The sequence below is a fragment of the Macaca nemestrina genome, chromosome 10 (assembly GCF_043159975.1).
Source record: "Macaca nemestrina isolate mMacNem1 chromosome 10, mMacNem.hap1, whole genome shotgun sequence".
Taxonomy (NCBI): Eukaryota; Metazoa; Chordata; class Mammalia; order Primates; family Cercopithecidae; genus Macaca; species Macaca nemestrina.
This window is the reverse complement of record NC_092134.1, coordinates 29,589,330-29,609,883: the sequence shown is the minus strand read 5'-3', so window position 1 is coordinate 29,609,883 and position 20,554 is coordinate 29,589,330. Positions and strand designations below refer to the sequence as shown.

The following is a 20,554-nucleotide window of genomic DNA, read 5'->3' as shown; positions in this document are numbered from 1 at the left end:
TCCTTTGCTAGCTAGCAAAACATGAAGCCTTATCAATGAAGAGTGTAGAGAAGCCTTATCAAAGAAGGACTGTAGAGGAAGAAGTGGGGACTCTCTCCCTGTTTCTGGTTTGACTCACTCACCAGGCTCCCAAAGAACAACTTTCTTCTGTTTCTTAGCCCCACATAGTTTCTCCAGTGCTGGGCTCCTGCAGAGCTCAGCTCCCTCCAGCATTTGGCCACTGCACACTGTCCAGTGCTTGACTTAGAAAGTAGCAGCACAGCCAGGAGCCCCAGACTGCACAGGCCCATGCCTCAGCCCGGGGGAAAGCTGTTCTGTACTCCTCTCCTCAGTCCCATGCATAGCAAGGCCCCTGAAGAGCTGGCCATCTGGGGAGCTGGACACACCCCCTTGAATCCCACACAGCTGGTCTGGATCTGCCCAGGCCTGAACCACACACACAGGTGCACTGCATGACAGAGAGTTGGCTTCTTAGCTGCTGCTGCCAGCAGCGCCCACTGGCTAGCAGATTCCTTTGGCACCTAGTGAGTTCCAAGGCTTGTGACCTCCCCATGCATGACCTGCCAGCCACCCCAGAGAGCAGATTTTCAGCAAATATGGTCAAGGCATCTCTGCAACTTTGCTAGCTTGTGACTAATGCCATGCTTTTTCTGGTGATATTCAGATCTCAGCCTGGAGGGAAGAAGGTTGTATGTTGGGTACTTGTCTCAGCCCTAATACAGTGGCTGCTCTTTATAGACCTGCTATTTCTTTATTCTTTAGAATTCTTTTATTTTAAACTCTCACTGGCTGATTTGTCATGATTTTAATTGTTCATAATCATTTATATTGCAACTTTCCCTGTTCAAATAATTATGTGGTTTCTGTCTCCTGCGTGTCCCTAAATAATACATTGCCCATTATAAAAAAAAAAAAAAATTAGGTACCCTAAGATCAGGGCTCACCTCCTATAATGAAACCCACTGCATGTGCATGTCTCAGTCTAGTCCTCTTTGAATTGCCCCATGGGAATTGAGGTTTGGAAAAACTGGTGCCAAAATGCTGATACCCTGGCTGCTGCCCCTGCTGTAAGTATTAAGCTGTACTTCCACTCTGACCCGGAAGTTTTGTATCTTCTACCAGCATCCATGAAACTTTATCAGCCCAACTTGTTCACTTTGCAAGTTGGCTGATATGTCAGACCCTTCATAGTTTTTGACAGCCATCTACATCACACCTGTCTTTTGAAATACTATGCAGTTACTAGAGATCAAGGCAGATCCTTAAAGACTTTCATAGTATATTATTAAATTAAAAATTACATTGCTAAATATTTTAACAGGATTCTATTTTTTTACAAAATCATACAGATAAATGTTATAAATAAACATATTTTATTGACTGATGATATTGGCAACTTTGGGAGACTAAGAAGAAGACAATTTTAACTTGTGTGTTCTGTAATTTTTTAATTGTTACAATGAGTTTGTATTGCTTTTTAATAAAAGGGAATACTGCAGTTTGGGGTCTTAAGAACTGGTTATTCTACTAACGCAAGTACTTCAACAATTTTCCTATGCAGCCATCCCTCAATGTGCAGCCTTGCTCTGCCCAGAAAATTCCAGATGTTCGCCTTCCACTGAAGATGAAAACAAACTGGAATGCAAATGCCTTCCCAATTACCAGGGTGATGGCAAATACTGCGAGCGTGAGTAGAATTTAGATTCCACTAGTTTATTCATTGAGATGTTTAGGTTATTTAACAGGGAAAAAAAAAAACCTCACAACCTCCTTAACACAATGACAATTTCTACTTCTCTGTGTAGTTGAGTGAAATGTATATAAAAAGTGCCAAACAAAATGCTTAATAAATGGCAACTTCTTCTCTTATGAAATCATATATATAGATTTTTACATGTTTTCGTATCACCTTAATCAATGTTAGAACAACATTTAATGCTTCTTATTTTATCTTTTTGATTTTATTCACTTTATAAAAAGCTGTATTATGTATCAGTTAAAAACATGGACTCTCAAGCCAGACTGCCTGGGTTCAGTCCCAGATCTGCCTTCTACTGACTACATGACCTTTAACCTGCCTGTGTCTCCATTCTTCTATCTGTGAAATGGAGCTAATAATGGTACCTACCTTCAGGGATTATTGTAAAGATTAAATGAGTTAATACATAGCAACTTCTTAGAGCAGGGCTTAGTACATATTACAAATTCTGTAAGTGTTAGTGTTTTCTTTCATGCTGTTTTATATTCAACTACATACACCAAATGGCCAACTAATATATCAACGCAATATTTTTACAATTTCTGATGACCATATCTAAATCTGTCTGGTTCATGGGGGAAATGAAAGGAAATATTTGAGTTTGAAAACTGTGAGTTGCCTTGGCAGCTTTGATGAGCTGTGATCCACTGTTGCTCACGCTTCAGTTTTCCTTCTCCATCCCTGTTCACTAACTGCCTCTCATTTTGCTGTTGCCCCTCAAGCCATCAATCCATGTTCACAAAAAATCTGCCACCCTCGTGCTCATTGTACGTACCTGGGACCAAATCGGCACAGTTGTACATGCCAAGAAGGCTACCGTGGGGATGGCCGAGTGTGCTTGCCTGTGGACCCCTGCCAAACTAACTTTGGAAACTGCCCTACGAAGTCTACAGTGTGCAAATATGATGGGCCTGGACAGGTGAGCAAATGATGCAGGGAACTGAAACCTCTAGAAGTTTGACAAGCCACTATGTGTCATAGGTATCATTTGTCTTCTATGCCATGCCAATTCTCCCTTTCAATGTTCCGCTTGGTCTTCCCCTCCCAGACAGTCCTCCATGTGCTCAGGGCCTGAAATCGGTGCCGGCTCACCCAGTCTATCCTTTAAACTCACACTTTCTCAGCTCCCCATCCAAACTTAATTGTCTTACATTCTCTCTTGTGAAAATCCTATATGATGTTTGGCAAAATATATACATAATTAAAAATTAGATTAACAAATTAACTGTTGAACATATGATTGACTTTTACCAGCAATCCTCCATTCTGCAATGGCTTTCTAATTTAAAAAGTGCTCTTAGAACCAAAAATACCCTGTCCCAAAGGAATGAAACAGATAAAACATCAGGCAGCACTGATAGATTATAGGGAGCAGTGAGAATATTCTGGGGAGAGACACTGTCCCTCTAAATGACATCGGAACCTTGACTGATAAAAAATCTGGTCAGGAGACCCTCACTGAAGAATCCAGTGGAAAGAGCCTTGGCTCTAAATAGCACATTCATCCATTGCGTATTTATTTAGTGGATGCCTTATGTGTCCATAACTGCACATCAAGCCTTCAGTGAAGGAAATGTGTCCATACAGAAGGATGTTGCTGCACTGGTAGGAGGAAGAGTTCAGCGCCCGACCCGAACAGCCATGCAGTCTAATCACCTGGATGCTAGCTGATGGGAATGTTCCTAGAATTCCCTGCATAGTATCCACCCAACCTTGCCTCCAAAGAGAAAGGATATGTTTCGCAACATTTTTCTGCTATCGATTTCTGGGGCAGGATTGCAGAAAAATTCAAGGGCCTAAATTCCCATCTGTAAAATTAGGGTCTTTAAGGGAAAATTAATGTTACGCCACGAATGTCAAGACCTTGCGTGTGAGATAAAACATATGCTTTATCTCTGAAAATGGGTTCCAAGACAGATTTTCAAGTCTTAGAAATTCTCCATTGCTCACACAGAAGCAGCGCGTGCATGATTCCAAAGCAGGGTTTCTCTACCTCGACGTTTTTCACATTTTGGGCTGCATAATTCTTTGTGGGAGGAGGCTTTCTTGTGCATAGTGAGATGTTTAACAGCATTCTTGACCTCTAGTAGCACCGCCTCCTCCCATCGTGGCACTCAAAAATGTTTCCAGGCTGGGCATGGTGGCTCATTTCTGTAATCCCAACACTCTGGGAGGAGGCAGATGGATTACTTCAGTACACGGGTTCAAGACCAGCCTGGGCAACAGAGCAAAGTTCCATCTCTACTAAAAATACAAAAAAATTAGCTGGGCGTGATGATCCACACCTGTAATCCCAGCTGCCGAGGAGACTGAGGTGGGAGAATCACTTGAGCCTGGGAAGTAAAGGCTGCAATGAGCCAAGATTTCACCACTACAGTCTAGCCTAGGCAACCAGAGTGAGACCATGTCTCAAAAAGAGAAGAAAAATTGTTTCCAGATATTGTCCAGTGTGTCCTAGATTGAGACTCCTGGTTGAAAACCATTATTCTAAAGTAATAATACCTCCCATTTGCACATCAATTTCTGCTTACCTATAAACAATCTAAAACCAGGAATTATGGAGCTAGGGAGGTCAAGAATTAGGAAACAAGAAAATTGAAACTAAACTTTATAAGCAAGGAGTATAAGCTTTCCAGCAGGTGACACGTGTAAACATGATTTCTACTTTTAGACACTTTGACAATTTTTTAGTTTAAGTTCACACTTCAGACATACTCTGAGTGAGTTTTTATGGAAGAATAAAAATACAAATTAAAGAAGAATGCCAGCTGAAGTAACTAACTAGGATCCTATTTGTTTTTCTCTCCCTGTCTACTGAAGTCTCACTGCGAGTGTAAGAAGCATTACCACAATTTCGTACCTGGAATGGGGTGCAGTATGATTAATATATGTAAAACAAATAACCTGTGTCATAGGAATGCAAATTGCACCACCGTCGGACCAGGCCAAACTCAGTAAGTCTTTTCAATTCCTCTACCAATCTTTCCAATTGAAAATGGTTTCCAGTCATTGCTGTAAGTTTCCTGAAGAGGAAGAAATGTGTCTTATTCAGCCTTGTATCCACCCCCACCCCACATAGTAGGAGCAAGGATCGTAGTAGGTACTCAACAAATCTTTAAGTAAACACTCAATAATTATTTCCTTTTTAATGACCATTAGAACACTCCGGAATATTGATGTGGCCTGATGACTTGATATGAAGTGGTCAGAATTTGGGAGAAGGAAGCCACTGTGACTGGGGAAACAAATGGTTGTTGAGATTACAGCGGTATGACCTCTAACGTACATCCCTGTTTCCTCACTCATGAAATATTGCTTGTTAGTGGTGCAAAACAAGACTAGGGAAAGTGAATAAGCATTAGTGGTGTTTCCTGGACTCTAGGTTTCAAAAGAAGGGGTTTACTGTGAACACAAACATTTCTGTGAAAGTTTCTGAGGCGAAGGCAGCTCACATGATAGAAAGAAGATGGTATTTGGACTAAAGACCTAGGTTTAAGTCTCAGCACTGATACCTACCAGATGCATGACCTGGGAAAGCGGCACCATCTCTCTGGCCTCAGTTGCTCCATGTATAAAATGAGCACAGTGATTTATACTCCATAAGGTTGTTGTGATGATTACATGAGAGAATGTTTCTGGAAACTATGACACCAGTGTAATGTATTTTCATTAGTGACTGAACTGAAGCTAGAACCCAAGTCTTTGACTCGCAGACTGAGGTTTCTATCTCTGTTCCATTTTCAGTTCTCGCTATCATCAGCATCTGCAAAAGACTCATAGTGCCATTGTGAGCTCAAAACCATAATCAACATCAAACCATAGCATGATAAAACAGTTTCTGTGATTCCAGAGCCCCTTTCATCTTTTGGGAAGTTCACGCCTTTTATAACTGGGTGGTCAGCGTGTAGATTTGCCCCGACAGGTTGTATTATCACCATGTCCTATCTGGACAAATAAATAGATCTGTACTTATTGTACATGGAATGGAAAGAGCTGGGGTATCAGAACACTTAGGTTCAAATCCCAAGTCTGCCACTTACCTTACCCTCTCTGAACTGATGCTCAACCCTTCAACCATAAAAAGGAGAGAACTGTACCTCCCACCAGGGCTGTGCCAAAAGTTAAGCAAGATTACATTCATCAATCTCTGAGCAGAACCTGACACCTAGAAATCCCTCAATACATGTGAATGCACAAATACACCACAGCCATGCATATAGGCACAGAGGCACCCAACACACATATGCATCCAGGCATACCCTCCCCTCAAATATATATTCTGGCAATACTGAGAACCAAACAAGCTGGTGTATGCATGTTTTACCACCCTCTGAGAAAGTCTAAATAGAATACCTTAACCAATCTCTTTCCTTTGTGTTTGAGAGGATAAAATCGAAAAATGAAATGGGAATATCAGAATAATACAAGCTGCGTCCAAATTTGTGTTTGGAATGTCAGATACACTAACATTGTGATGTTAGGGGTACATGTATCACCCACAAACCTTCCCACACCTCAAATTGACTGTCTTCAGTCGAAAAAAGGCTGAAGTAAAAAGACTAGCTAAGTTATATTGATAAAATATGAATCCATCAGTCCTCAGTTAATTTAGTTCATCTGGGATAAAAATTTATTTCATTTATGCCTTCTCAATATGGCAAGTAGCTTATGCAGAATCTTCAAAATCATACTGCATTTGTCACAGAAGACCACCTGATCAAGAAGGGTGGGTTCAAACATGAACTCTACCACTGCCCCTGGGGTGACCTTAGACAAGACTAAACTTTTCTAAACCACAGTTCCCTCAGCTGTCAGGTAGGTCTAGAGACCAGGAATCTCTGCCTGTGGAGAGCTAATGAGTTCATGTATATAATATGCTTTTAAACTCTAAGCTCTATTTTGATTCTTACTGAGAACAAATAACTTTATGCTTTGCCTTTTTATTTTTACTTATTAATAGATATAGGAAGTAAGGGACAAGAGAAGAGATGAGCATTTCTCTCTTATTTAACTCAACTCAGCTGAAAAATAGCCAGGACACAACTGAGTGGGCCTATTGGAATAAGCACAGTTTACATTCCAGTTGTGCAAAAGTTCAAACAACAGTGAAATGTAGGGACTCTTGGAATGTTAGTGACATTGATAATATTCAGTGCTTATATAAGATCTGTACAAGTTGGGATATCTTCAGTGTAAACAGTCTTCCCAAGAGTCCTATCCAAGGCAACATGGTGCAGTGGCAAGAGATGTTCTCAGATGGATCTAGGTTCTCAGATGGATCCCAGCTCAGCCACTGCCAGATGTGTTTCCAGCAGTTTGACCCTTAGACCTGGCAACAGGAGCCCCTCCCCTGGGTCCTACATGTTAGATGCCCCCATTCTGGCCCTCTGCTGGCTACACCAGGGCAAGGAATCTGAAGTTCCAAAGGGCCCTGCTCCCCAAGAGCCTGGGCCCCCTACTAGACCACACTCGGGGTACTCAGAAGCCTGTAATTTCCTGCCCAAACAGCTCCAAACGAGCTTCCAGGGCCTGAGACCATTCCCAGGATATGGAGGGTATGGCCAAAAGTGGCTGTTCATAGCAGGTGCAGATGAGCCAGCATTATCTCCACCACACTCGTGAATATACCCTTGCCTCAGGTTCTGCTGAACTACTTATTATTTGTCTTTGTTTGGGTTGCTATAATACAGTATCATAAACTGAGTGGCTTATAAACAACAGAAATTTATTTCTCATAGTTCTGGAGACTGGGAAGTCCAAAATCAAGGCACCAGCCATTTCAGGATCTGGTGAAGCCTGGTTCATAGGTGGTGACTTCTTACTGTGTCCTCCCAAGGTGGAGAGGGGGAGGGAGCTCTCTGGGACCTCTTTTCTAAGGGCACTCATTCCAATCATGAGGCCTTTACTTTCTTGATTTAATTATTATACCTCCCAAAGGCCATACTTCCTAATACCATCACACTGTGGGTTAGGATTTCAACATATGAATTTTGAGGTGGACACAAACATTCAGTCCATCGCACTGTTCTTCAAACATGCCATCATGCTCCCCACTCCTGGCCCTTGCACGTGCTCTTCCTTCCACTTAGGATACCATCCCCACCCTCCACCCACCTCCTCTGAGTCAGCCTAACACCCTGCTCCTTCAATGGCTGGCCTAAGTATCTCCACCTCTAGGATGCCTCCCCCATCCTCCCCGTCCTCTCTGATGCCCCTCCCTCTGGGCTCCCAGAGCACTCTGGAATGTGTCTATGAGAGCCTTTAGGGTCCGGAACTGTGATAAGGATGTAGCACAGTGGTGGTGAGCACAGGCGCTGCCAGTTACAGGCTGTGTGATCTTGAGTGAGATACTTAACTTCTCTGTGCTTCAGTTTCCTTATCTAAAATGGGGCTAATAACAGGACCTACCTCATAGGGTTGTTGCATTAGAAAAGATGCCACACTGAAGCCCTTATAAGAATATGTAGCATAAGAGCTCTTAATAAATGCTGGCTATTACTGTTACTTGTCTCAATCCCCAACTAGAATATTATGTCCATGTCTTACTCATCTTTGCTGCAAAAATGCCTGTCACCAATTAACACAGTGAAATGATGGGTACAAAAAATACAAACAGATAGAATGAATAATCCCTAGTATTTGATAACACAACAGGGTGACTACAGTCAAAAACAATTTATTGTACTTTTTAAAATAACTGAAACAGTATAATTGGGTTGTTTCTGGCACAAAGGATAAATACTTGAAATGAGAGCTATCCCATTTGCCTCAATATGATTATTATGCATTGCATGTCTGTATCAAAATAGCTCATGTATCCCATAAATGTATACACCTACTATGTACCCACAAATGTTAAACATAAAAATAAAATAAGAAATAAAAAACAGTGAAATGAGTGAGAATTTGGAGGAACAAATGAAACAATGAAGAAATGAAATGAACCGGTGAAGAAATAAAGGAAGCAACTGTACTAAGACTTTGAGGACACCCTATATACTAACTAAATCTCAACCAGCATTAAGTGTAATTAATTTCAACCCATAACTATAGAATGCAAATGGCTTCTGGGTGTTTTTAAAGCCCTAAGACAGCAAGAGACATTTACTCCTAATAAAAATAAAACAATTTCCTAAAGAGGTGATGTTGTGAATGTTCCATGGCTCAACTGAGAACAGTTAAGACAGAAACTAGTCTTATAACATCTCAGACTTTGGACTGAGATTTGAAATAAAAATTAAAAATAGTGATGTCTCATGCATTCCATTAGCACTGAGGCCATTAAAATATGATTCTCCTGCAATCCTTAGGAAAGAAAGGCCAAGTCACTTGACACAAAACAGACCACTGGCCACCTAACAACTTAAGAAACTTTTAGAGAGAAACATACTCAGTGGTTTGTAAAGGTTACATGTCTTGCCATTAACAGTTGTCTTCAAATGAAGGAATGTAACTTACAGCAGGATTAATTTTTAACAATAACTGTTGTATTATGTCACTTCCCAGAGTTACCAGTCTCCTCCTTTCCATCATTAAATTAGCATAGCACAGTACTTGCACAGGAGGTTGACATTTAAGTAGGAAACTGTTATTTGATTTTATTAAATTTTTTCATGATAAGATCTACTTGAGAAATTCCTTATAAAAAGGTTTCTCAACCTCAACTCGATTGATATTTTTGGCCAGACAATTCTTTGTTGTGAGGGGCTGGCCTGTGTAAGTAGATCCCCATCTCAGTTGTAGCAACCCAAGATGTCTCTAGACATTGCCAAATGGCTTCTGGGGTTGGGGGGAGCAAAATTGCCGCTGGTTGAGAGCCAGTTCTCCTTAAAAACCCCAAAGGCTTCATCAGTAAATGATGCCCCAGGTGTTTGTCCAGCTAGAAAACTCATAGGCGGCCAGGCACGATGGCTCATGCCTGTAATCCCAGCACTTTGGGAGGCCAAAACTCCAGCTACTCAGGAGGCTGAGGCAGAAGAATCGCTTGGACCCAGGAGGCAGAGGTTGCAGTGAGCTGAGATCACGCCATTGCACTCCAGCCTGGGCAGCAAGAGCGAAAACTCCATCAGAAAGAAGGAAAAGAAAGAAGAGAGAAAGACAGAAAGAAGAGAGGAAGAGAGAAAGAGAGAGAGAAGAAAGAAAGAAAAAGAAAGAAAGAAAGAAAGAAAGAAAGAAAGAAAGAAAGAAAGAAAGAAAGAAAGAAAGAAAGAAAGAAAGAAAGAAAGAAAGAAAGAAAGAAAGAGAAAGAGAGGGAGGGAGGGAGGGAGAGGGGGAAGGAAGGAAAGGAAAGAAAGAAAACAAATGAAAACTCATATGCATCCTTCTAGAATTAAATATTACTTTCCCCTAGAAGCTGTCCCCTATTTCTCCAGGTAAAATCAGTTACTTCCTCCTCCATGTCCCATAGCATCCTATTAAATCTTCTATCATGGCACTTACAATGGAACTTCATTTATCTCTCTACGGGCTGTCCTGCTATATCCCAGCACCTCTAGGTCACTGTTGTCATTATAGTCACCTTCTTCATCATGTCAGCCTTGTCTTTGTCGTTATCATCTGCCAAGCATTGAGCTTTTTCTATATGTCTGTCACAGAGGTATTTTTCTTTCTTTATATCTCTATCAACCATCCTAAAGATATTATTAAGCCCATTTTATAGAAGAGGAAACTGGGACTCAAGGAGGTCAAGTGGCCTTACCATGTTGCTATAATTATTTTGTTTTCAGGTCCATCCTTAGCATATAAGACTCAAGAAGGGTAAAGTGTCTCTTATTATCATCATTGTAGCTCTCTTACCTAGAAGGTTCCTAGAATTAAGAAGGTACTTAAATAATCAGTAAATAATCAGTTAAACAATCAGGCACTGCCCTAAGTGCTAGGATATAATGAGGAATTATTATAGCTGGGATCCATCTTCTAGGAGAGTGTACCATCTAGCAGAAGAGACAATGTCTCCAGAGGTAATTCTGGTGGATAGGGTTGTGATAGAGGTATTGATGGGATGTGCTGGAAGTGCTCAACACAGCTGGGGAGAGGTCACACCAGAGTGATAAGGTGAGGATGGGAAAGCATTCCTGGCAGGACAAACAGCCTGAGAAAGGCATACAGCCTAAAAAAAAGAAGCAGTTTAGCGCTGCTGGAATTTTCAGTGGACAGCAAAAAGAAGACAGCAGGATTCTCCTGTGTGCACTTTCTCATGTGGATAAAAGGAGTCAGTGAGGGTTTTAACACAGGTGCCAGAATTTTAAAGCACACTCAGGAGAGTGTATGGAAAACAAATTTCAAGGTAGAACATAAGGGCACAAAGACCAGGTAGAGGCTGTGCAACAATCCAGGCAGAGGATGGTAGGATTCTGAAGGTCTGCAGCAAACTTGTTGAACATATAATCTATTTGCCATGGAAATATATTTAGAAACACACGTGGATTAACAAGTGCATAGTCTTTCTTTAGAAGACTTTCCTCAATGTGAGTCACAGCTGTGGTGCGGTGTGAGCACTGCAAAACTGTGATGTAGTCACAGCACGTCTTTGGTTCCCTGCATCTCTCCTCTCTGGAATGTTCTTCCCTTACTTCGCTTTGGTTCCTGGCTCATCTCCAAGATCCTTGTGAAAGTCATCTTCCTCATCACCTTGTCAATTTCAGCCAGCTGTCAACTCCTCTGTACTGCACAATTGTGGCCTGCTATAGCCAGAGCTTACGGACTCACAAGAGCTGAGTGTTAAACTTTCAGGAATTTCACAAGAGGGTTAGCATCATCTTATCAGTTTGAAATTGGTCAAGATTGGCATGTTAACCATGGAAATTGGCAAATGCTACAGATTAGGGCTTCCCCCTCCCCCAGAGAGTTGGTTGTTAAACATTTATCAGCATACCACTGATAGTACATTTTTAACTCTACTTCTCTCTTATGAAACTATTGTACAAAATCTCTGTGACTTTCATTGTTTATATATTATTTCATAGTTTCCATATTCATTTTCGTTGTTTATATACTTCATTGTTTGCTATTTATTTAATTCAATTACTACTTATTGTACAACTATTAATTGAGCACCTACTATGGACCTACCCTGTGCTGGATTCTGGAGTTCACAACAGTGAACAAATACACACATACCCCTTACCCTCACTTTTTTCTCAAATGTTATAGGGAAGCAGATATTAATCAAATAATCACACAGATCAGGGTGAAATTATACTATGATCACTGCTATGGAGAAGAGGTACGTGGTTCCATGAGAGTATATATAATGGAGACACAGTGAGGGAGTAGAGAAAGAGACAGACAATCAAGGAAGCCTTTCCTAAAGAAGTGGCAATTGAGCAGAGCTCTCAGCTAGGAAGGAGTGGGGCAGGGTCGGGGGGTGGGGGTGAGCATTCTAAGTAGATCAGTAATGCTGAATCTTTACTGTCCTGCAGGCTGAATTCAGTAGCTTATTCTGATTCAGTCATGCAGTGGAGCCCTAGAATCCACATTTATTATATTAAATATATTATATTAAATATATTAAGCACTCCAAGTGATTCTGATATGCATGGTTTCTTGATCACACTTTGAGAAATACTGAGACAAAGAGCATACAAAGATATCTAGTGTTGACAGATACATTTAATTTATTAGGCATTCATTTCTTGAGGAGCTACTAGATGTCAGATACCACACTAGGAATGCTCTATTGTCCCTATTCTACCCTGGGCATCCTTTGCTCCATCTGTTCAATGAGGGGATTGGACTGTATGATCAAAATACTCAATGGCTCTAAAACCCTGAGGATGTCTTTTCCCCCTCTCTGTAGGTGCATGTGCCGGAAAGGTTACGTGGGTGATGGCTTAACGTGTTACGGAAACATTATGGAGCGACTCAGAGAATTAAATACTGAACCCAGAGGAAAATGGCAAGGAAGGCTGACCTCTTTCATCTCACTCCTAGGTACGCAGCTATGGGTTCAGATTTCCACACAAGAGTCCTCTTTCAGGAAAGGGCATCTGCAAGACACAATGATTCAGAAAGGGACAGGCGAGCCTTGTCTATTAGAATCAGCCTTTTTGGAGGGGTCATGCGGATGAGAGGGAAAGGGCAGGCAGCTGTTTCCAAGAAGACAAGCAAAGAGATAGTGCCAAGAGATCTAGCAATGCAAGAATCAGTAGGCAGAGAGCTGAGGACAGGGTCTGGGGGTCACCATAGACCAACGGAGCTGCAGTAACAGTAAGACCAGGACAGCTACTGGTGTGAGGATACAAACTGTCCCCCTCGCCCTTGACCTTCTAGATCCTGCAGGTGTGAACACAGCTTGGCAGATAAAACTGGGAATAGAGAGGGTGACTGAGACCCCAGGGCGGCATCCTTGTTCCTCAGTGGAGGCGCTGTTTGAATTTTAGAATAGTCTTGGTTGTATGCAACCATTTAGCACCCTTGGTCCCCCAGTCACTAATTGCCTACAGGGACACATTCACCTCCAGCCCCCCAGGCAAGGTGAGAGCCTAAAACAGCCTCATGTATTTGCAAATGCCTTCTATGGGCCATTATTCTAGAGAATGAAATATTATAACTGATCACAGCATTGGACGCAATTTCCAATAAAATACGAATCCAGCCGCTCTGCAAAAAGTAAAACACAGACCTGGCCAATCAACAGAAACTTTAAAATATCAGCTTTTACATTGGAATTTACCAGTTGCCAAAAATGGTCTCCCGGCAAGAACATAGATAAACAAGTGTCATCGATGGGTCAATGCTGTGTTCTCTGCCTAAATCTTAAGGTTAAATATCCCATAAACGTCTCCTGCATAAACGTCCCACTTTTCCCAAGGCATCCCGTAGGGCGTCAAACATTACTGGCATCCCTTGAGCTCAGGGGCAATCTGCCGGGTTCCTCACAGCCTTACTCTAAGAACTCTTAGAATACCAAATGGGAGCAGACAAGGGTGAGGTAGTGTTTTTTGCAGACCAGGCCCTCCAGCATTTCCCTAGACAGAGTCCTGTTGACTTTTCACCTTCCGCATGACAAAGTCCTTGTACACTGCCTCTGGGTGTGAGAACACAGAGCCTGTCCTGTCATCCCAGCTTCCCCAGGTGATGGAAACAGGATTACCTACATACTTTGCTGGGCCCACTGGAAAGTGAAAATGCAGGATTCTTTGTTCAAAATTTATTAAGCATTTCAACATGGCAACAGCAGAGCATTAAACCAACCATCGGGGCTCTTCTGAGCTGGCCTTGGATGAAAACAAGGGTTGCATCTTTGCTCACCGAGACAGTGACAGTTCAGAAAGTCAAGCACAGGGTCAGGGACCCTGGGGTTGTGGTAGGATTTTGTCATGCCTGAACTGCTCAGCCAGGGTATCTTTGAAGCTGAGGCTGTCTACAGGAAAACTCTCATGGCATTACATGGAATGTTTTGAGGCCATGGCTTTAGGTTGCCTCACATTCTTAGAGAGATTCCCAGTTGACACAGGGCCTGCACATACCCATTAGAATAGAGAACGGCATAAATGGACCAGTCGTGACCCAAGACCTGTTGCCTGATTTTACTCCTCGTGTACCACTGACTCATTTGGTGTTTTCTTTCTTTTTGTTATTTCAACTCCTAAGACAAAGCTTATGCCTGGCCACTGAGTAAGCTGGGGCCCTTCACGGTGCTGTTACCTACAGATGAGGGACTGAAAGAATTCAATGTGAGTATTTAAAATGACCCTACACCAAGGGGCTAATATGAAAAGCCTTAGTAGGGAGTACCTTCTTTTATTTAAAGTGGAAGCCCCCATTAAAATTAAACCTACTGATGATAAGAATGGTGATTTTTTGATAAACTTCTTTTAGTGATATGTAACATCCTTACAGAAAGTATACAAATTGTAAGTGTACAACTCAATGAATTTTCCCAGTGTGAATGCACTTGTGTAAACAGCAAGTCCATTGCCAGGAACCTAGAAGGCCCCCTGGTCCCCCTTTCTAATCATTACCCTCTACAGGTAACCACTGACTGTTCTTAACATATAGCCAGGTGATAGAGAAGATTTGCATAATGCAAAACTGCTCACTTCCCACAGGAAGAATTAAACTCATGTATTAGCTAGATATGTGGGTTTTTTAAATCATTATAAATGGTACAAGCAATAGGGAAAAAATAAGAAAATTTTAGTCTTCAATGTGAGCAGCTGTTGTTTGAGATAATGTTATCCAGTGGGAATGAAACTTGTAGTGCCTGGTGGAGGCATCCTATCGAGATGGCATCAGTAAAATAGTTACATTTGGTTTAATGTAAATAATGGACATATCGATTTGTATACAATTTTGTTATCTTCACTGGCCTCCATTTTAGTCATTGTGTAGGAAGATTATATATATCTTTCTCCGTCCCACCTTTACCATCTAACACATGTTTTTATTTTTCCTGATCTTGAATTTTTTTTTTTTTTTTTTGAGATGGAGCCTCGCTCTGTCATCCAAGCTGGAGTGCAGTGGCGCGATCTTGACTCACTGCAACCTGTGCATTCCGGGTTCAGGTGATTCTCCTGCTTCAGCCTCCCAAGTAGCTGGGACTACAGGCACGTGCTACCATGCTCAGCTAATTTTTGTATTTTTAGTAGAGAAGGGGTTTCACCATGTTGACCAGGATGATCTTGATCACCTCACCTCATGATCTGCCTGCCTCAACCTCCCAAAGTGCTGGGATTACAGGCGTGAGCCACCGTGCCTGGCCCTGATCTTGATTTTTATTACGTGTTCTTGTCATCTGTCTTAAATGCTCTGTGAAACAGATCAGCTAGAAATAAATAAACATATAAGTAAATGGATTAACAAATACACATAAAATGATGGAAGCCAATAAAAGATTGAAATCTGGGAAGTGGAGAAAATAAAAATGAAAAAATAAAATTGGGTTATCTTCATCCAAGATATTTTCTGATAATAATTTTTGTTGCAGTGAATCAAAACCCAGTAAGTTCCCGACTCTCTGACCCTCATATACCACCATGATTAACCTGTCTGATATTCGTGTTTCTATCGTTCACCTTCAGAGATGTCCTCACACCTCTCCTGTTGGAAAGAACCAGCAAACATTCTATGCCTCTAGGTTAGGCACTTTGCATGTGGTCTCTCATTTAACACATGGTATACACAGAGTTAATATAAGTATCTGATGATTGTTGACTACATAGTAATGATAAAATATAGATTTGGTCCCATGGATTTCAAAAATCTTAACTTTTCTATTCAAAAGTACCATCAGCTTACTCACTTTACCTACTCTTTCCATGAAACTTCATATTTTATTCCCATCTGCTTCCCGTGTTCAAGATAGATTCCTTGTTCCTTGTTCCTCCTGGGGCCATTGCAGTGCTGCGCTTTCCCCATGTCAGTTTCAGTGCTGGAGCAATCTCCTCTGGTTTGAGAGTAGACTGTGCATTGCCTCCAACTTTCCAGATTTCTACTCCCTGGAAGGCCTGGCCCGGGTTGATTGCACTGATAGTAATGTATAGCATGTATAATTGTCAGTGCTTTCATACATTTGTATTTGCAAAAGCCCAAACCCAAGTTAGGGTGCCCTGGCTTTGATGTCTTTGATACTAAGTAAGGCACAGCACGTGTTACAAAACTCGTTTTCTTCTTTAAATAATAGTCAAACTGGCTCTTTTGTCTTAGGTAAATGAGCTTTTGGTGGATAATAAAGCTGCTCAATACTTTGTGAAACTCCACATAATTGCTGGTCAGATGAACATCGAATATATGAATAACACAGACACATTCTACACCTTGACTGGAAAGTCGGGGGAAATCTTCAACAGTGATAAGGTAAGGGTTCCTCTGATTTTCACTCCCAGAACTGATTGTCTACCAAGCCAATGCCCATAGCCTTCTCTCTCTTTTTGTTTGGGGTTTGTGAAAAATTACAAGGAAATTCTTTCCTTATGTATCGTTTGTCAAACACCTTCTTATATAGGAAGAAACAGCAACACCAGGAAAGGTCATAGAGGAAGGGTGGAGTATTATGCAAAGGGGGTTATAAAGTGTTTGACTTTGGTCTGGTCTGATTTAGTTTTCAAGGCAACTGTCATTCAACTGCCAGCAGGAAGGAGAAACTTTGCTATAAACCTATTTCCTAAAAGCATCAGCACAAAGCCAGATCAGCATTCCTCTTACAGAAGGAAATAGATTGTGTTTGTTTTAGATTGCTGGAGTTGATCCATCTTCTCCCACCTAATATTCATCACTCCTAATGCCATTAGTTCTGTTTGTTTTTTATGTATACCCATCCTTCCCCACCCCACCCTCATTTCTTAACTCTTTCTGTGATTTTATTGAGCTGGGGAGCAGGCGATTAGTCAACAAAATGTGCATGTGTATAGGCATAGGACCTATACTATTAAATTTCACTAACCATCAGTAGTTAATAGATCCTTGAGTGCTTGTTCTAAACAAAGTATGGGGATAAATCTTTATTTGTGTTATATAAGGCTCACAATAACCCTGTGAAGGAGGGACTATCATAATCCCTGTTGCTCCAGTGAGAAAGAAGAGAGGCCACACAGTAAGTGCCAGAGCCAGGATTCAAATGTGGCTCCAAAGCCCACATTCTTAACCAATCTGCTGTAGTGCATGTGTGAAGATGGATGATGGATGGATGGATGGATGGATGGATGGATGGATGGATGGATTGATAGATAGATGGATAGGGCACTGGATGGATGGATGGATGGATGGATGGATGGATGGATGGATGGATGGATGGATAAATGGATATATGGATAGGTCACTGAATGGATGGATGGGTAGATACATGGATAGGTCACAAGATGCGTGGATGGATGTATGGATGGATGCATGGATGGATGGATGGAGAGATGCATGGAGGATTGATTCATGGATGGATAGACAAGTGGATGGATGGATGAATGGCTGCTTGGAGAAATGGATGGAGGATGCATGGATGCATGGATATACGGATGAATGACAGATATGAAGATGTGGCTTGCTTTCTTACAAGGATATGCATGTATTTACCTGTTCATTCATTCAACCAATATTCACTAAGTCTGTCACTTATTAGGAGTCATATGGGAGGAAGAAGGAATTAGTTTCAGTTATTTATTCCACAAATACTTTTATTGTGTGCCTTCTCTGTGCAAGACACTAAGGCGGGTGATGAATTTATAGTAAATTAAATAGTTTTCCTCATGTAGCTTACAGTCTGCTGGAGAAGAGGTTGATAATACCTTACCCAGGTTTAGCATGTATAGTTGTCAGTGATTTCATATATTATATCATTTGATCTTAATGAAAACCCTGTGAGGTTAACCAAGCAGATACCTTCATCCCCACTTTAGATTAAGTGACTTAACCAAAATCACATTGCCAATAAATATCAAAGCCCAAGGACTGAAGACTTCTGACTCTACTCCTGTGCTTGCTCCTTTCAGGACACCATACTAATCTTATTTTATCTTTCTTTGGTGTTTTAGGACAATCAAATAAAGCTTAAACTCTATGGAGGCAAAAATAAGGTAAAAATTATACAGGGGGACATCATTGCTTCCAATGGGCTTCTGCACATCCTTGACAGAACCATGGACATGCTAGAACCCATATTTGAGAGCAATAATGAGGTGAGTATTCAGATAAAAGTCACATCAGCCCAGGTCCATCTTTCTTTGTTCCCTGGAGAGTCACATCCAGAGCGTGCCAGTACTCTGTGCTTGTGCTTCATTTGTGCTAGAATCTCAAGCAGAGAGAAGAGGTGGTTTGTCTGTTTCCAACAGAATCCTGGGAATCTCTGCAGAAAGAAAGCAAGACATCCAGTTACATATGTGGGGAAGATCTGGATTTTTTTTTTTACCTCTTTTATTACTGCATCAGGCAACTCAGTCCATGACCAATCGTCATGAAAATGTGTCCCTCTTAATTTATAGAGGGCAGTTGTTGCTGCAATAAAACTTACTACTTCTGACCTAGATGATGAGGGCCAAAGGATACTTCAGAACATGCAGATCTGACCTACTGTTTCAATGACAGCAAACATTTCTATAATGCATTGTGGTTGACCAGGTTCATTTATATAAATCCATACTGACACATAAACTCTGTCATCAGTCTTTAAATATTAGGGTTTGTATTTCCTAAATCACATTATTTTATTTCCTGATTTTTAAGCAAAATGTCTCTTTTTAGCAAACCATAATGACCATGCTACAACCAAGATACAGCAAGTTCAGGTCTTTGTTAGAGGTATGCACCTTTCATAATTTTCTGAAAAAATATTTATGTCAAGACTTTTGTAAAATTAGCAGAGGTGTCAATTATAAATTTCTGGGGAATTATGTTAAATGTTTGTCCAAGGTAGGCTGCAGATACAAAATTTCATTTCCCAAATGCAGAAAACCAACGTGGGACATGCTTTAGATGAGGATGGAGTTGGTGGACCATACACCATTTTTGTTCCAAGTAATGAAGCATTGAATAACATGAAGGATGGCACTCTCGATTACCTCCTTTCTCCAGAGGTACCGTATTCTGCTTGCTCTGACGGCATCGTGCCAGGAGCACTGCCTCAGTCTGTGTCCAAACAGGTTTTTTCTAAACTAGAGATAGTAAATAAGTTGCACATATATCACCACCTCCCGTCCAACAACCAAGGCAGGCATCACTAATCAATTACAACATTCTGGAACGAAGCCTGGATGTGGCTTCAGTCTCTTCGATAGAATTTCAAGTAGCTATGATCAATTAGACTTGATACAAGGAATAAAATGTATTTGCAATCCCAGGCCTAAATGGTTGGTTTGATTTGTCCTGACTCTTCTAATATTGCTCACTAGTAAAACCAACACTTTAAGTTCCCTACAACTCTAAAACCACCTAGAGAATGAAGCCTAAACTAGGCCATTCAGGGCCAGGCCTAGGCTAAACTTTAAAAAGAACACATGTTATTTTTAGATGCTTCAGCCATTCCTTTCTATTGCTTTCATCTTTCTCCACCATGGGCTTTCAGTTCTCTCACAATCCCCTCTAAAAGGGAGATTATTGACTCCTTCATATCAGGGTGTCAATGACTGAAACCATTTAAAGTGTTTCTTTTCCCAGAAATAATAGGCTTAACTTGAAGAGGACAGCCTACTGTGGAAGTTTGTTCATTAGAATGTCAAAAAGTAGAATTACATGAAAAGTCACATGCTTTCTTCCAGTGCCCTGAAACTATGCCACCATCTTGGCAATGGGAAGAGATGACCTATGACTTCATAAAGATCAGTACTGATTTTATAGAATGTGGAGGGAAGGAGGAAAGGATGTCCCAATCTTTTAGGGTAGTGATTCCCAAAGTGTAGAGTAGTCAGAAATCATCCATGGAGCTTGCTAACTAGGCAGATTCCAAAGCCCTACCTCAAGCATTCTGGTTTAGTGGTGCTGGGATGAGGCCCAGAAATAGACACGCTGGTAACCACCAACTTTCTAATTCAGATAGCCCCAGCCCACACTGTTTTGGGAGTGCTGAAAGTTGTTGCCTGTTAGGTTTAGGAATTCACATAGATATATATCCCTTTTTAGAATGCTTTCAGGTATCTATAAGGATATTTTGCTGTCAAAAAACTTAAATTTTTTTTAAAACTTCACAAGGAGATAAATCAAAAAGTGATCTCTTACACTGCAAGCAGATGTTCAACATATGGAAAGATTAGTTATAAGTTTCCATAGAAAAAGACAGATTTCCCAGGGTCTTCCAAAATAGAATGATATTTCAAAATATGATTCACACTTAAATTTTATAAAACCTAGCTATTGCAGAAAACTGCTAGA

The 20,554-nt window shown here is 41.1% G+C and overlaps 1 protein-coding gene across 5 annotated transcripts in view; it reads left to right on the top strand.

Moving 5' to 3' along the window:
• Positions 1-20,554, top strand: part of LOC105497739 (stabilin 2) — a 168,200-nt gene that overhangs the window by 39,033 nt on the left and 108,613 nt on the right. For all 5 annotated transcript variants that reach the window (XR_011608912.1, XR_011608911.1, XR_011608910.1 and 2 more), the window contains exons 7-15: positions 1,562-1,687; positions 2,482-2,678; positions 4,580-4,713; positions 12,558-12,691; positions 14,354-14,436; positions 16,409-16,558; positions 18,226-18,369; positions 18,932-18,988; positions 19,138-19,263. Coding sequence is in view for 2 of the 5 variants with exons in the window: in XM_071071220.1 (XP_070927321.1) it covers positions 1,562-1,687; positions 2,482-2,678; positions 4,580-4,713; positions 12,558-12,691; positions 14,354-14,436; positions 16,409-16,558; positions 18,226-18,369; positions 18,932-18,988; positions 19,138-19,263 (1,151 nt within the window). In the remaining 3 variants the exon portion in view is untranslated. The remainder of the gene's footprint in view (positions 1-1,561; positions 1,688-2,481; positions 2,679-4,579; positions 4,714-12,557; positions 12,692-14,353; positions 14,437-16,408; positions 16,559-18,225; positions 18,370-18,931; positions 18,989-19,137; positions 19,264-20,554) is intronic.